Source organism: Elephas maximus, chromosome X (assembly GCF_024166365.1).
Source record: "Elephas maximus indicus isolate mEleMax1 chromosome X, mEleMax1 primary haplotype, whole genome shotgun sequence".
Lineage (NCBI taxonomy): Eukaryota > Metazoa > Chordata > Mammalia > Proboscidea > Elephantidae > Elephas > Elephas maximus.
Genome location: NC_064846.1, coordinates 52,861,669 through 52,880,464, shown reverse-complemented (window position 1 = coordinate 52,880,464; position 18,796 = coordinate 52,861,669). Strand labels below are relative to the sequence as shown.

Here is an 18,796-nt window from a genome sequence, read left to right as displayed (position 1 = left end):
CAGCAGACATACCTCTCTTTTTAGCCATGGATAGACATGAGTGTCTTTGCAAAGGAAACTTTCAAAACTAAATAAAATCAGTTAATATTTGCATGGTACATAATAGTCAACAGCAATCTTTCCCAAATCTTTTCATGTTATAGCACACATAAACCAAAAAACCAAACCTTCTGCCATTGAGTCGATTGTGACTCATAGCGACTCTATAGGACAGAGTAGAACTGCCCCCATAGAGTTTCCAAGGAGCGCCTGGGGGATTCGAACTGCTGACCTTTTGGTTAGCAGCCGTAGCACTTAACCACTATGCCGCCAGGGTTTCCATAGCACACATAGAGATGATAGTATAGCACAGTGAGGTGAGCGAATGGCCTGCTCTGAGGGCTTTGGCTGCTTCAGTCCCCACCTGACTTATTTAGGGTTGAGAAAAAGGAGATCAATCTGTTTCTATACCCATAACCTTCCCCAAATGCTTCAGAGTGCTGTGGCCTATTGGTTTGGAAGCTGCGGTCTACATTTCCATAAAATTTGTCATATGAGTCTTACTTAAAGATGACTGAGAAAGCCAATCCTAGTTGTCCTTACATCACAAGGGGTATATGGAAGTGAACTTATCTCCTCTAATGTCCGTCAGCCAGAAAAAGGAGATGAAACCACTCATGGTGGCCATTATCATCACCTTTTTACAGATGAGGAAACTAACGTAACTTACAGGGGATCACCGAACTAACATTGGCCAGTTGGGGGTTCAAACCCTGAACTCCTGGCTTCTAATACGTGTTCTTCTAGTAACATCACTCTGATTGCTCTGCTAAATGCATATCTTATGCATTTATAATATACTTGCATTACTGATGCAAACAGATGCGAGAGCTCGCAAAATTGTTACTTTGGAAATAGTCCCTGAAATCCTCCCTAAGGACTCCCTAATGACTCAAAGTGTCCAAAGGGATTCGAACAAAAAAAGAGAGATTTTCTCAAGATGAAGCTGGAACTAAGTAGAAAGAATTATAACGTGACGATTGTGAGGATGGCGCAGGACCGGGCAGTTTCATTCTGTTGTGCATAGGGTTGCTATGAGTCAGAACCAACTTAACAGCACCTAACAACAACTACAAGGGATCTTAGAGCCCATCTAGCACAACTCGTTCCTCTTACACATAAAGAAGCTGAAACCCAAAGAGATAAGTGACTTGCTTAAGTTTAATGAAACCCATTTCCCCCCTTTTTTAAATTGTGATAACAAAACATTTTCTAATTCAACAATTTTTATATGTATAATTCTGTGACACTGATTACATTCATCATGTTGTGCCACCATCACCACTATCCTTTTCCAAATTATTCTATCACTATTAGCAGAAACTCAGTGCCCCTTAAGCAATGACTCCTCCTGTCCCCTTCCTTCCTACCCATGGTAACCACTAATAAGCTTTGATCTCTATACCTATGTCTATTTCATATAAGTGAGATCATACAATATTTGTTCTTTGTATCCAATTTATTTCACTCGGCATAATGTTTTCAAGGCTCATTCATTTTGTAGCATGTATCAGGACTTCATTTCTCCTTATGGCTGAGTAGTATCTCAGTCATCTGCAGGTAAAAATTATATGACAAATTTTATGGAAAAGTAGTATTCCATTGTATGTATGTACTGAATTTTGTTTATCCATTCATCTGTTGATGGACATTTAGGTTGTTTCTACCTTTTGGCTATTATGAATAGTGCTGCGATGAACACCAGTGTACAAGTCTCTGTTCGTGTTCCTGCTTTCAGTTCTTTTGAGCATATACCCAGAATTGGGATTGCTGAGTCATAGGGCAGTTCTACGTTCAACTTTTTGAGGAGTTCCTCTTTCTTTCTTGGCATTTACTGAGTTTTACAAGAGGCTCTGAAACCACCCAAAAGAAGTGAATGTATGTTGTCCGTATATATGTATCTAAGAACTATGACCATGTTGACAAAGTAAACAGTATAAACCAAGCCTGTTGCCATCGAGTCAATTCTGACTCATAGCAACTCTGTCTTATAAGACAGAGTAGAATTGGCTCAAAAGATTTCCCAGAAGTAGCTGGTGTATTGGAACTGCCAACCTTCTGGTTGGCAGCCGAGCTGTTAACCACTGCACCACCAGGGCTCCAGTAAACAATATAGAGGAGTATAAAGTCAGTTATCTTCTCCTTTCTCCCTCCATTTTCACCATCTAAGGTCATTAATGTTACCGTTTTGTTATATCCTTCCACACTTTCCTCTATGCTAACACTATATGCTAAAATATATATCTGTATATTACATACATATTCACACATACACATATATCTTTTTTTAAGTAAAAATGGGAACATACTATACATATCATTTGTAAGCATTCCTATCACACGCATACTTACCATGAACATCCTCTCATGTCAATAATGTATTTCAATTTTTTTCGATAGCTGCATAATAGTTGATAGAGTGGAAATACCGTATCTTATTCAATCATTCTCCTACTGATGGATATTCATGTTTCTTTCTAGTTTTTTATAATCACAATGTAGCTATAAACATCCTTGTAAATGCACATATGTGCTTACATCCATGACGTACAAGACAGGAATACTCTGCCACTACTTTATTCAACATTGTATTGGAGGTTCTAGCTGATGCAATAAAAAGTTAAATGAAATGTGCTGTATAAATATTAATTTTCAGATACGATCGAATACCTAGAAAACCAAGAGACTCAACAACAACAAAAAAAATAGAACTAATGAGAGAATTTGGTTAAGGTAGCTTAATAAAAAAATACAAAAAATTCAATAGCTTTTGTTTTTGTTAGCAATAATCAGTTAAACGTGTAAAAGCAAAAAATAAAACTGTCCCATTTGCATTAATAGCAGTCTGTAAAACACTTAGGAATTCATCTAACAAGGATGGGAAGAGACTTACATAAAATATAAGTTTACCAAAGGACATAAAATATGGACTAAATTAATGGAGACTCAGAACATGTTTCTTCATGGAATAAAAAAGCCAATCTTTCCCAGCCAAATTCATATAAATATTTAACATACTTTGCTAGAACATCAATTTTTTGGAACTGGACAAAATGATTATAAAATTCATATGGATTAATGAATATGCCAGAATGGCCAAGAAAATATTGGGGAAAAACATTCCTGGGAGGGAACTTAGTCTCCCATTCAGGAACAGTTACACAAAGCAACAGCAGTTAAAACAGTAAGTTTAGGAAATGATGAATAGATCAGTAGAATAGAACAGAGAAGTCAGAAACATTAAAAAATATATATATAGATATAGATATACATGAGAACTTAGTATATGATAAAGGTAACATTTCATTTTAATGGTTGTGGAGGGGAGATAATGGCTTATTAAAATATGGGTGGGTGTAATTGACTATGCACTTGGGAAAAAATAATTGATCTCTGACTCATACCATGTTTAAGAAAAATTCCAGATGGATTGTAAGGAGTCAATTTCATCTTCAAAAATAATAGTTTAGGAATGGCCATTTCTAAATGCCATCACTCATCTAGATGAGTTAAACTTCCAAGGACATGAGCTGTACATTGATTTATCTTTCTATACATACTGGCAATTTTCTTAAAAGGGGGAAAACGGTCATTGGAGACCCCGTAATACCGCAGCCCAGATGACTACTGCATCCGTACTTAAAAAAAAAAAAAAAAAGTTTGCCAAAATGCTTCAGAATTTTGAATCTCTTTTGGAAATGAAGTAAAATTTCATCAGTGCCTTCCCTTCTAACCATAAAATTATATTCCATTCTTGAATTTTTTATCTTGTCAGCTGGATTTTCAAAGATGCTTTTGTTTAGAAGAAATGAGATGTGAAGCTCATGGTTTCAGTTTAGTGTGCCCTGAAACCACAGTCATGACACCAGATTTAAGATCCATTTGTCATTGTTTTTGTTCATAGATATGGCATTAGAAGTGGGGGAGGGATTCTTTACTGATTGTAAATTAGAGAAAAGGTAGGTTAATGTGGGAGGAATGGGTATGTAATAGATGTAAGAAGCACTAGGACTTCAGTCTGGGAACCTCGATTGTGGCCACCATTCCACCATTAACATGGATAACTAATTGGATCTCACTGGGCCTCAATTTCCTCACAAATAAAACATATGTAATAATATTTGCCATGTATCCTAGACATGTTATAAAAATTGAATGACTAAAATCATTACGTGCTATTAGCTGCTATTATAGGAAGAGAAAAGTTTGTGAAAGCTAGAAATACAACTATCTAAGACATCTCAGACTCTAATCGAGAATTTAGGGTTGAGTTTTTTTTTTTTAAGTCATGTATATTTACAAATAGTAAAATTCATCCATTTTATGTGTATAATTTGATATTCTTTTGACAAATGTATACATCACAATCAAGATATAGAATATTTCCATCATTCCAAGTTTCTCCATGCCCCTTTGTAGTCAATTCCTTCCTCCCACTCTCAGTCCTTGGTAAAAACCCAACTGTTTTTTGTTTCTATAGCTTTGCATTTTCCAGAATGCCATATAAATGGAATAACATAACGTGTACATACACATACATAGTATTTTGTGTTTGACTTCTTTCACTTAGCACAATTCATATGAGATTCATCTATACTCTGGTATGTATCAATAGTTCTTTTTTTTTTCTTTTGTGGTTATATATATATATATATATAACAAAACCTTGAACATTTCAGTAATCTTCACATGTACCATTCAGTGACATTAAGTATTCCAATATTGCACTATATAGGTGTACTACTACTGTTGGTTTAACCATTCACTAGTTGATGACCATTTGGGTTGCTGCCAGTTTTTGGTGATTAGGAATAAAGCTCTTATGAAGTTGAGTTTTGACTGTATAATTTCTTGATTTATCAACTCAATTTTTATCAACTTTTGTAATCTTCTTTCAACGTGGATGCTTTTTTTTTTTCAAATTTAACAGTAGTTTGCTGTTGACTTTTTTCCCCAGGTAGTTGTAAGAATCCAGGCCTAGAGGAGACTTCAGGATATCTTTAACGATATTTAAGGGATAAAAAGCAATCAGAGCAATTTAAAGCCTCTTAAGCAGTGTCCCTTTCTATAGTCTGACCACCTTCTATAGATCCACCAGAATGATCTTTTGGAAACACACATCTGATCTGATCATAGGATGCGACTATTTAAAGCACTCCAATGATTCCATAAAACCATTTAGATAATAGCTTCTTTTTAATGAGTGTTTACAGGGCCTGCCATTGTGGCAAGCATATTCATGCATTATCTAATTCAGTCCTTACACTAGCCCTATGAGGTGGATTACACAGTGTTAGAGCTGGAATTTGAACTCTGGCAGTAGGTAAGTATCTTAGGATGGAATTTAAGGCTTTTCATACATGGCCTCAGCCTACTCAGTGCCACTCTCAACTGAACAAAACTATTTGTAATTTTATGTCCACTCCATGCTTTTTCACACCCTGGTGCTTCCAAATGGGAAGTTCTCTCTGGCTGTTCCCACTGTCTGATATGTCCTACCTCTCATCTGCCTGCCGAATTTCTATACATTGTCTAAAACTCTCCTCTGATGTTAATGGTAGCCAACCTGCACGCCTGACCTTCTGTCCATGCCCAGCCTGCTAGAATACTTGGTTGACCAAGCATTAGAATTATAATTTTGGATTAAGGCATTACCTCCAGACTCCTATAGAAATGTGAGTCACATTTAACCCCTGACAGTCATTAACGTATCATAATAGATGTGTGTATTCCCGAAAGCAGAGTACTGAGGGTAATAACAATCACAGAATAATAATTAATATTTATTGAGTGATTTCAACATGGGATACCCTCTATTGCAGGCCATTTACATGCATTACCTCATTTCTTCCCATAATTACTCCAATTGATAAAGAATATTATCACCGCTCATTTTTTACAGGTAAAGAAGCCGAGGCTTAGATTAATTAAGTAGTGTACTCGAGAATATACAATTTACAATCCCAATCCAAATGCTTGAGTCTAGAATTTATGTTCTCAACCACTGTGTACTACCGTCTTCACCATTAGGATTGTGAAAATAGGAACTTGGAGAAATAGAGCTAGAGAGAGGAAAGGCTCCCTGGAATGGGTTGTCCTAGGAATTTGGGCCAAAAAGAGCAAGGTTGATACCCTATTCATAATTGTGCTCCTAACCATCTCCTCCATCTTTAGACTGAAAAAGTTCAGGTTCCCTGCACACTGTTAGGCAGATGTCTGGATGTTCTATGGGACAGCCCAGTCTCCTGGGGAAAAGAGAATGACTTGGGTCTAAGGAGGTAGATGTTGGGTGTTGAAGCAAAGATGCTTTGAGGAACAGGGGTTACATGATTGGCTTATGGTTGTACATCTGTTTAATAGCTGAAACTCAAAATGAGAAGAAATATTTAAATCAATCTTCCTGATATTCTGGCAATGAAAAATGTGCCATGTGCTTTGAATAGCACTGAAGTAACCACAGCCACCAAACTGATTACAAAGTACCTGTAGATATGATGACGGTATCTCAAAAGTGGACCTTGAATACAGTGGTGAATATTTCAGGGTAGAGACTCCCAGATCTCAATGTGGCTGGCATCAAGTTCACTTGGAGGGGCTTGGGTTAACAGATATCTCTGTTGTGCGTTCCAGGCTCCCATCCCAGCAACTGCTGACAAGTGACATCTGCCACCCAGAGAGACTGGGAGGGAAGAAAGGAAGCTGAGCTTTAAGGGCTGTCATTGTGTTGACTGAGTAAGGATGTATTACAACAAACTGTTTCAGTGAGGGAATAGCCAGGCCATGAACTGGAGCTGCTTGTTGAACTTTAATTTAAGCACCTCCAGCTAGACTGGCCCTCAGCAAAACCTTCAAGTTGATGAAGTTTCTTTTAATATCCCCAAGGGCATTAAATAATAGGGAAATTGTACATTGGGGTCAATGTTAGAGTTCTGCTCACATTTGAGGTTTGGTGGTTTGTCTTTGTCTCAAACAACCAGCTTGAGCTTTGACCTATGTGTTTCAAACTCCATTGCCTAACAGGCTGTCAGGATTAAATGGAACAGGTCTGGGGCAGTGAGGTCTGGAAATGCTGCCTGTCCACAAGGAATGAGGTGGCGGGAAGAGCTGGGGCAGGAAGGAAGCATCGACAACAGCAAGCCCAGCAGCTATCAGCTTAGGGATGAACACTGAAACTAATGAAGTCAAGAGTCTGGATGACTTCAGAGATTTCGTAGACACCCAGACATGGGTAGGAAAGCCAACAAGGTAATCTCGTTAAGGGTGACTTGGTGGGGGCAAGATGGTCATCTATATGGTGAGACAAGAAGGGTAGTTTAAAGGCTGTTCTGACCAAAAAAAAAGTAGCTCCTTTGTACTGGGGTTGCCTCTTCAGAGCTATATGTTTTCAGAGAGTTAAAGTTTATGTTGCTGGGGGGGGGGGGCGAGGGTTTAACCCATTAGTGAAGATTTTCTTTAATCCGATTAGTCCGTTACCACCAATTTTCACCAAGCAGAGCAGGAGGTTCTGAGGAAACAGAATCCAGGATAGGGAAAAATTCAGGAATGGGAATCATTCTCTGTGCTGAATGACCACTATATTTAGTGCTGCCCAAGAAGAATGTGGAGCCCTGTTGGCACAATGGTTAAGCATTTGGCTTCTAACCAAAAGGCCAGCAGTTCAAATCCACCAGGCACTCCTTGGAAACTCTGTGGGGCAGTTCTGCTGTGTCCTCTAGGGTCACTGTGAGTTGGAATCGCCTGGATGGCAACGGGTTTGTTGTTTTGGTTTTTTTTGGACAGGAGCATAGTGAATAATAAACCCTGCAATCCTCTGAGTTATGACTGCTCACATGGTAGTTACTATTATCTCCGCACTGCAGATTAGGAAACGGAGACCTAGAGAAGGTAAGCAAACTCGCCCAAGATCACAGAACTTGACTGAACTCCAGATGTGAACATAGTTGTCTTGTTCTAAAGCTATTTTGCCCTTTCATCTATACTACATTACCTCTCGAGGAAGGGAGGTGACCTGAAGACAATGTGTTCCTATGTCATAGTTTTCCAAAAAAAAAAATCTTTGCTGAACACAAAGAATCCTTTACTAGGCTAGGTGACAACTTGGAAAGCATGTGGGACTACCTAGATCTCTTCAAAGGATGTGTAAACATACCAGGCTGTTCTTCATGAGTAGTGTTTTCTAACTCCTATTACTCTTCGGTTTTTACTTCTGGGGGGGGCGTTGGTCAAAGCAGTGAACAGAGAAAAAGGAAATGTTTAGAACTAATTGCGTATCAGGGCTTTAAACCATTTTATCCCGTTAGAACCCCTGCTGAGAATGTGCATTTCCAGCAAGTTCCCAGGAAGTTATACATAAGAATCACCGGAGGATCTTGTTAAACTATGGATTCTGATTCAGTGTATCTGGAGTAGAAATGCACATTCTCAGCAGGGATTGAAACCCGAAGGAAACTGGTTCAAAGCCCCGCTTCATATGGACTTTCCCCAAAATGACAATAGAAAACACTGCCATTTGTCTTTGAATAAAATGAGTGTGTGGGCTCATTTGCCCGCCCCCACCACCACTATTTGAAAGCACAACAGCTCAGTTTTCATTTTGCTTTCCCTTCAAAATGCCCAGAGGGACCATATTTTTGTTTAATGACCTTCAGAATGATTCTTCAGAAATCTGAGGCTATCAGAGTTGGAAGCAATGCGAAAATAATTGTGGATTATTATTGTATGACGGCAGTGGCAGCTGGGCTGGGCTTTTTTCTCTCAGTTCAGACTTTCTTCTTCATTTTCCCAGAAACCTTATATCCCAAGGTTTAACTCAGAAGCAAATCTCATATAGGTGATAAACCTTGCCAGACATGGTATGTAATATAATTTCAGACAGACCTTTAACTGTTCTTCAGAAAGGCCCTTGGGGGGGTGAACCAGCCTTATATCTAGATGCTCTAGATAGCATTACTTTTATTTACTCTTGGACAATGTGCGTGGGTAGTTGTATTGGACATAAAGCAAGCATATCTGTTAAATATTATACCTGAGAACGTAATTGCCAGTTTTTGTGTTTTGTTGTTCAAACTCCTGCTAACATAAAAGAAAAAAAAAAGTTATAGTGAAAAACTAATAAACGGGGGCACTCTCCTGAATCATTTTACAGGCACACACACGCACATACACAAATGCTAAGAGCTGGGGAATTGAGAGTCAGCATGAATTCTACTTTTACATGCATGTTCATGCCATGTATGTGTGAGGGGGTGGAGAAGAGGCAGATGCAAATGTAGTATACACCGTTCATGGTGGGGAAGGTGGAAAGTACTCTCAACTACTATTTACCTCATCTGCCTCATGATCAATTTCTCTTATTGCCTCAACTGACAGAATAAGAATTCAGATGACAAAGCTCTTTTTGCCTTGATTAATCAGCACTCCCTTACAGCTACCCCCATGCCTCTACTGATGTTCGTACAGCATTTGACCCCCACTTTGGTTGGACTTTTGGGGTGAGTGGTAGACTTACTGGGATAATATCTAAAATGTAGCCTGAGAAAGCTCCCAAAAGGCAAAGCGACTTGGCTGAATATTCTTAGATACTTACCTGAAAAACCAAACCCATTGCCATCAAGTGGATTCCGACTCATAGTGGCCCTATAGGACAGAGAACTGTCCCATAGGGTTTCCAAGACTGTAATCTTTACAGAAGCAGACTACCACATCTTTCTCCCATGGTGCCACTGATGAATTCAAACCACTGACCTTTTGGTTGGCAGCCGAGCGCTTAGTCATTGTGCCTCCAGGCTCCTTTCTTAAAGCTATTGCTATATCCTTGATACTCTCTGGATAAATGTTAAATATTCCATTCTAAAGAAATTAAATCCTGGTAGCAAGATTCTCTCACATTCCTATCAGGAAAGTAGGAAAATTGGCTTCAACACACAAATCTTATTCTCTGGTTGTACATTACTGAACTCAGAAAGTAAGTGAATGATATCTCCATGTTGTTACTATAAAAAGTGTGCCCTTGTTTTACCTAGCTACCGCACAATGGTTAAGAGCTCAACGGCTAACCAAAAGGTCTGCAGTTCAAATCCACCAGCCGCTCCTTGGAAACTCCGTGGGGCAGGTCTAGTTTGTCCTATAGGGTCGCTATGAGTCGGAAATGACTTGACGGAATTTTTTTTTTTTAGTTTTATGTTTTTAGAGAACTCCTTAGGTCTAATTTTCTAGATACTGATATCTCCTCTACCCACCTCCGAACACACACACTCTTAAATGGGTCTCTTGACTATGAGGAGGGAGTCTCTGGAGGAAGGATTAGTGTTGTTTTTTTTTTTTTCTGTAAGGAGTAATTAATGAAATCATTGTAGATTTGTTGCCAATGTAAAAGCATATTATGAATGTTTAATAATCCCTAAACCTCCCCTGGAGTCTACTATGTGGCTAAGTGAAGACTATCCTCCAAGGACTCATAAAATAGTTTTGTCAAATAGAAAGAACCAGGGCATTATAATAATATTTAGTGACTTTTTAGTTGCTGCTTTGCCTCTCTTGCATTTGGGGGACTTGTATGCTTTTCTATTTTTACTTTTTTTTATTTTTTAGAATGCCTTTAAAGGGCATTTTAGGGTCAGGTTTTTTAATGTGGCTTTTAGTGTGATACTTGTGATGTTTGAGTTGGACACAATAAGACACATTTGTGACATTGCCTGGTCATTGGCTTAACTTATCAGTTATATATTTTGAAGATTTAAAGAACAGAGCATAAGAAAGTGAAAGTACTAACTTATCAGTACTAAGATTTAGTGATGTGGGTTTTTTTTTCTTACTATCTTTTCTGTAGGAATGCAAGCCAAAAATGTGGAGAAGCATAATAATACAGAAAGGAAATGCTCTTCTAATCCAGGAAGTTCAAGAAGAAGATGGAGGAAATTATACTTGTGAACTTAAGTATGAAGGAAAACTTGTAAGACGAACGACTGAATTGAAAGTTACAGGTAGGAATTGGTTCTACCAAATTATGGCAAATGAGATTTTAAATATAATTGGATTTGGGAAGAAAGTTTCTTACAAAGAGCCAACTTGCTGTGAATTTAGAATTGGCTGCAAATCAAACAGTTGGGAAGCTCACTATTAATAAGTTGCACTGAGTCAAAACAGTATGAACAATTATTTATGGAACAAGGGCCCGATTGCTGCATATCTGTTCTTTATAAAAGGCTCTTAACTCTTCAAAGCATCATTAATTGCTACTATTGCTACTAAGCTTCTCAGAAAAGGTATACTGGAACCTCTGTAGGATGTTAACTTGACCCGTATGTGAAATCTCCTTGTAGTTGGAGGCTTCCTTAAAATGAAGTTCTCTTGGGCTTTTGGAATGATATAATCTTGGATTGCACCTAAAATATCATTTATACAAAATTCTTCATAAGTGAGTGATGTTATTGTGCGCTCAAGCCCTGGTGGCACAACTGGTTAAGCACTCGGCTGCTAACTGAAAGATTGGTGGTTCAAACCCACCCAGCAGTTCTGCATGAGAAAGACCTGGGGAACTGATTATTTAGAGATTACAGCCAAGAAAACACTATGGGGCAGTTCTGCCCTGTCACATGGGATTGCTAGGAGTTGAAGTTGACTCGATGGCACCCAACAACAACAACAAAGTGACTTTTAAATGGAGCAACCCAAGACAGTAGTGCAAACCTTTATGTTTTAAATCTGAAGTACAAGTGAAGTGTGGAAAAGATAAACTTAGGATATTCTTACTTGGCAGAGAATGTTAGGAAGTCTTTCAGAGACATAGGTCAGAACCAAATACTTAAAAGACCCTAAGACACTGGATGACAACTGTCTACCTGCTATTGCTCCTGAGCAAATCTTGATAAATTTTCCTGTTATTATAATACGTGTCTTAGATGTACACGTATATGTGTGTGTGTGTGCGCGTGCACCATCTAATGTTGACCTCAACCAACTGGTTAATTTTAATATACTCTCACTAGTGTTACGAATATGTATTTCCTTCTATATTGTTTTTGTTTATGTCTGGCTGACCCTTCTGGGGTAGAGTTAACATTTGCGAGCCTAGTTATTGCTATAATGCGTATGTTTAATTTCTTGATCCATGAGATCCAATTGTTTATTTTTGTCTATGACAGAATTCTGAATGTTAACGGAGGTAGTTCAAAAATATTTTATTAGAATATAATATATATGCTTTAGCTCGCTCTTTATCCTAATACATGACAGTTTTCCTTCATAGTCAAAATTTGTAGAGTACATTCTGGGAAGATTTAATTTTTTATTAGAATTGCATGTTCTTTCCCCTGTGGGCTTTAAAAATAACTACCATATTGGGCCAATCTCAACAAAGATCTGCTTTTGATTAGTCCCTGATTTCCTCAACGTGAACCTGACTTCCCTGCCTCATTCGTGGCAGAAAAGTCAATCATAGGCAATTACACATCAGTAATGAGTGGCCATGCACAATTCCTTGCAGCATCATCCCTTTGACCACGATCACCCAATCCTTATCAGACGCTTGCAGAGCACCTTTATTTGGAAATCATCTACTAAAGTTTGTAACATTATAGTACTTGGCTTGGATCCTAAGTTGGACCAGAGTAAACACCAAACCACTTTTACACTGGTTATGGTGACAATAAATTTGCTTCTTTAGTTTCTTCTCAGATTTTGGGAACGCGGAGCTATAGTTACCCATTTTCTGTATTTTATAAGACATTAATTTGCTTGCTCTAAACTTTTAATCTAGTTGAACTATGATTTAAAATTCAAACACACACACACACATACACACACACACACAGACCAGACTTACTGGCCTGACAGAGACTAAAGGGACCGCCAAGACTATGGCCCCTGGGCACCCCGCTAACTCCGAACTGAAGCCACTCCCATAGTCCACCTCTCAGCCAAGATTAGACAGGCGTATAAAACAAACAATAACACATGTGAGGAATGTGCTTCTTAATTCAATCAAGTGTAGGAGACCAAATGGCAACACCTGCCCAAAAGCAAAGATGAAAAGGCAGGAAGGGACAGGAATCCTATACAAATGGACACAGGGAACCCAGGATGTAAAGGGAAAGGGGGAGAGTGCTGACACATTGCAGGGATTGCAACCAATGTCGCAAAACAATTTGTGTATAAATTTTTGAATGAGAAACTAATTTGCTCTGTAAACTTTCACCTAAAATACAAAAGAAAAAAAATCCATCTGAACTCTACCTTAAGCAGAGGTTCTTAAACTAATGTGCATCAAAATCACGAGGAAGCACCCAGGTAAAGTGGAGATGGGGGTCTTTAAATATAGATTCTCAGCCTCCTCCCTCAAATTCTAATCAACCAGTTGGTTAATTATGACATACTCTCACAAATGTTAAGAATATATATTTCGTTCTATATTATTTTGTTTACGTCTGGCTAACCTTTTTGGGGTAGGGTTAACATTTGCTGAGTCAAGTTCATTGCTATCACATCAGTAAGGCTGGACATTTGCCTTTGTGTCCAGGTGATTCTGTTGCAGGCAGTCCAAACACCATGCTCTGAGAAACACTAGATGAGAGAATGGTGCAAAAAAGGTCAAAGTCAGAGGATTTATTTCCTTGTGAACATGTTCGTTCGCATGCGTAGGATAAAACAAAACAAGCAATAATTTACATGGGCCCCAAGTTGTTTTCCCTGAACTCCTAAGAGCTGTCATGAAAACGTAGGTCATTGGTCACAAGGGAAAAGCTGTCAAGACATTGGGTAGAGCAACCTCAACCATCGAAAACAGTCATTTATTCATATATCATTTAAATAAAAACGTACTGAGTACCTATTGCATGCCAGGCAACGAGCTGGGAGCTGGAAAAAATAATTCAAAATGCAGTCATGATTATCCTTAGGACAGAGGTCATCATTCATGTAAAATAGTTAAGTTCTTATGTATTCACACAGTTCAAACTCTGCTTGATGTAGAAACAATACAGCTTCTTGGTATGGAGGTTCAAGAGGTGGTTGCTCTGGAGGGCTTCTTATTTGTAGTATTACATGTTACACTGTGCTTTGTATGCTCAGTATTGTAAAGGCAATTAACAAACAGTTGTTCCCTCATAATTCAAAATATAAGGCTGAGATTTTTTAAAGAGTAACCAACTCATACTTGTTTTGAGTTTAGCAATATGCAGGCATGGGATAAGAATTTCAACACGGGGAGTTTAAAAGTATTTTATTAGAAATTAATATATATGTGAATTAATATGGGAAATTCATAGAATTGGCTAATTAGAAATTATGCAGATAGAGGTTCTTTAAGATTGTGTTTTGCAAGTATGCAAGTTTTAAAAGATTATCCAATTTTAAAAAGGTTATTTTCTGATGGTTCTTTTTCAACGTATAAATCTGAGAACTACCTCAGCAGTAAAACAAGTGTTCTAAGCTATATAGGTGCTACTTGCTTTAAGAAGATCAGTTATAAAAAGATCCAGAAACAGGTTTCTCCTGCTCTCCAACTATCCAAAAGTACAGCATTGCTATGAAACTTTCCTAAGCTGAAATGGCATAAAGTGAAGATGCAGTCACCATTAATTTACATGGGAAACATTTTGGAGCACTCCCAGACCCAAAAAGTAACCTACCAAATCATACCAAATAGCACATAAAACCTAATAACACGAAACCAAAACCAAACCGAACCTGTTGCCCTCAAGGTAATTCAACTCATAGGGACTCTATAGGACAGAGTAGAACTGCCCTATAGGGTTTCCAAGGAGCAGCTGGTGGAGTCAAACTGCCGACCTTTTGGTTAGAAGCTGAGCTCTCAACCACAGCGCCACCAGGGCTCCATTAACATATAGTAAAAGCAGGAATGATTGATAGGTTAAATAAGTTGAGATAAAGCACAGATGCTCACAGATACAGTTCTAAGCTATGGCAGCTTGATGCAGAGTGTAGTTCCTGGGAAGGAGCTTGACCAGGACCGGGACATCCCTTAACTGAGACACAGGCCCGGAGGGCTGCCCCTTCTCTGGGGTTAGGGCTACCACCCCCAGGTCACCGCCCTCCCCTGCTCATGCCTCTGAGAGTGTCTAGCATGTCGGCCTTCCTGGAGGGACTGGGAGCCGCCCTCCTCTCCAGCCCAGGAATGGCCAGGGCTAAGCGGTGATGGGGCAAGGCAAGGGCAGAGGCCATGAGGCGCCTGGGAAGAAACCACGAACCAGGAAGGAGGTGCTGAATCAGCTGCTTCCTCCCACCTTTACTGGCACCTGGGATTGAAAAAAAAATAGGCTGATAGGTGGCAGGTTGCGGGGGGGGGGTGGGCATTGGCCTCAGTTGCAGGTGCCCCCTCTGGGCTCCCTCTCCTAGGGGAAGGGGGCGGAGGCCAGCCCCCACCTAGGGCCGTGACACTCTTGCTGCTAGGAGTGGCTGCTAGGGGTGGGGCAATGCCCCTTTAATGGCTCCATGCAAAACAAACACTGTCGCCTTTTTTTGTAAAAGCGAAAATCCTCTTTGGATTTCTCTAGGTTAATGAAAACAGGTACTAATGTACTTCTGTCACACAAGTGAAGTGGCATAAAGTGAACTTTTGAAAAGCGTTGGATACTTGTATTCAAAATTGATAAATTAGAAGGTTATCATTTGCTTTATGAAACAATTAATTTTTCCAATGAAAAGAATTTACCATAAGATTTCTTTAAATAGTCAACTTTCCTACTATATTAAGGTACAATTTGATTTAAATGCAACTTTTCTGGAACACTCTTATTGTATAAGTCATACCAGACCTGTGTGATTTTATTGTGATTTTTTATTATTATTATTCCCTTGGAGGCTGCAGATGAGTCGGGAGAGGTTTAATAACACATAGACATGCACAATAGCGTGTTTAGGTCATTTCCAAAGATGCCAACACCTAACAGTTTTATTTCCCACAGGATATTATATATAGCTTTTTACTATTTTAAAGGTTTTTTTTCTTTATTCTCACATCAAATTTGTACAAGGGCTAGCTGAAGTGATAAGGAGAGAAGGGAGGTTTGGTTACACCACGGTAAGAATGTAGACCAGGTGATAATGGAAGAAAGCAGAGGAGAGGAGTGGGAGAGGGTGAGCAGGATAATGGAATAGGGTCTCCTGGGATTAAAAGAGAAGGTCTTCCTGGAGAAGGTCAAAGGCAGACATAAATTATAGGGGCTCCCCAAAATGTTTTTAAAGCCAGCACTAATTAACTGTATTTGGAAGGTCATTCACCATTCACCTGGCAAATCATTCACAAATGCATGATTTTATGCAGCTCTTTAGAAATGTACATTGCCTATTTAGAAGAAAAAACAAACAAATAAAATCTGTTCTCTCATGAGTATGCAAGCAATACCCCCTCCTCCTGATTATTGTAGACCTCTCCTGAACTCTTGAGTTGGGACCCTTCACACACTAAGGATAATCTCTTAACCCATTGGTGTCTAAACGCCATGGCCAGAATGACGGGTTTATTCTATGCTTAGGTTTCAAAGATTTGCTGCTGGGTTTCTATTCCAGGGTTTCAACCTGGAAATGCAAAGCTTGGTAAAAATTACAGAGTCTGATTTGGGACCAGTCTTTGGTGAAGATGTTCAAATGTATGGCTTCAGTGCTTTTATTTTCACTTTGCAAAGGTAAAACAAACTGTAGTGCGTTGTTGCCAGTGTCACTTAGACTAACTTGTTAGAATAACCTTCCTCTGGTGTGGAAAATGGTAACTATTTACACACAGAGGAAGCAATTTAACGTTCAGGTTGGAAAACAGGCTTTTTGTGGCTTTGGCTCTTTCTTCCTTTATACCTCTACTGTTAAGACGAAGGCACTGGAGTGAGGGAGGGGATAGAAAAAAAGAGTGGAAGAGAGCAATATGGTGGGGAGTTGGGGGAATAAAAACAGAAGTGGGGATTTTGACCGAGTAATGATAATACAAGAGATGTGATCTCTAAGCCAACAAATACAAAATGATCATAATAGGGGCTCCCAGAGATTTAATATCTATTGAGAACTTAATGCGTGGCAGATATTGTGCTTGGTTTTTTCATTCATTTTCTCATTTAAACTTCACAATAACCTAGGAGGGTGTATATTATTCTCGTCCCCATTTTACAGAGAATGAAACGAAAACTTAGAGAGGTGAAGTTACTTGCCCAAGGTCACCTACTTAGTAACTGGCAGAGTAGGGACATGAACCTAGGTCTTTCTGATTTTCAAATATAACCTTTTAATCATCAGCAAGCACAAATCATACAGCTTCACTCACCAAATGTATATTGTGTACCTTGAAAACAGATGCCAAATTATCAGTCACAATGTCAGTCATTCTACTATAACGTCCTTTTTAGGCATTCACTTCTTGATCTTCAGTAATTCCCTGTTGGAGTTAAAAGGATAAACTTGACATTTTTGGGTCCAGTCCTTAGCTCGCAGGGAGCACCTTGGCTACAATCAGTAGGAATGGGGCACCAAATTGAATCAGGCCTTGCTTGGGGTGGTGCCAGGAAAGAAGCAAGGAGCACTGACAGGAAAAATGAGAATGCATGAAAGATGGAATTTGCCAAGTTTCATGTTTTGGTGCCGTTTGGTCTTACTAATATGACAGTCCATATTGAGAAAAAATAAATTCCTGCGAGGTTCATTGCAGCTACGAAAATGATTTCAAGCTAATGGACGTGTGTCAAAGAACAGTCCAGTTAAACAGTGTTGGCTCAGTTGGTAAAGAGCAGTGCCTATAATATTCTAATGTGTACTTTCATTTTCAAAAAGGGAATAGGATATAGTTTAGGACATTTCCTAAACTTGTTCAACCATATAGCACCTTTCCCCAACGCCCAGAGCATCGGACGGTGCTGTTTCCACAGGGGGGAAAAATTTGGGGAAAGCAAAGTTACTACATACCAAGTGAGTACCCAGCTCTATTGTCATCCTGCTAGCAGAGGATAAAATACTTATTGGGCATTCGCTTCATGTTATGGTTATGATCTTTCATTGATTTCTATTGATGGTGCAGTGGTTAAGAGCTTGGCTGCTAACTAAAAGGTTGGCAGGCAGTTGGATTCCACCAGCTGCTCCTTGGAAACCCTTTGGGGTGGTTCTACTCTTTCCTATAGGCTCGCTATGAGTTGGAATTGACTCAATGGCTACGAGTTTGGTTTTGGCTTATTGTTTGTCTTATTTTCTTGATTAGCCTGTGACTACTTAAGGGCAAGGATTTGTTGACTCTCTTTTCTATCTCCCCAAGTGTTGAGCAGATACTAGGTACTCAAAAATTATTTGTGTCTTGGTTTGGTTGGGTAGTTGGTTGGTGGTACTTTGGTTAGGAACAAATAAGACAGCTTTATATTTGTAGAGTACTTTATAATTTCAAAGCACTTTCACTTCTGGGATATCACTCTGTTGTTCACAGGAACTTTTATGGAGTCAGCAGCAAGGATAGTGTTATTCTTTACATTTTGTTTTTTTCAGAAGAGTGAGCTATGGTTCAAAGAGTTTAAACCATTTGCCCTGGTGTGGCAGCTGATGAATGGCATGGTCAAGACTAGAATCACCATCTTCTTGCTCCTAGTCCAGTGCTCTTTCTACCCTATTCCACTGTTACTCTTTCCCAAGTCACTTACCATAATCCTGGATTTCAGGCCAGAAGAAGAGGAGATACAACCCCAGAAGGAGTCCAAAGTTGGCAGTTCCAGGGTTCAGGTCTAAGGAGCATTGAAATAACCTGTTATTTAAAATGTTAATTTGCCACTCCATT

At 39.1% G+C, this 18,796-nt stretch overlaps 1 protein-coding gene across 1 annotated transcript in view; it reads left to right on the top strand.

Moving 5' to 3' along the window:
* Nucleotides 1-18,796, top strand: part of IL1RAPL2 (interleukin 1 receptor accessory protein like 2) — a 617,966-nt gene that overhangs the window by 44,090 nt on the left and 555,080 nt on the right. The window contains exon 5 of the mRNA XM_049871435.1: nucleotides 10,868-11,021. Coding sequence (XP_049727392.1) covers nucleotides 10,868-11,021 — 154 coding nt within the window. The remainder of the gene's footprint in view (nucleotides 1-10,867; nucleotides 11,022-18,796) is intronic.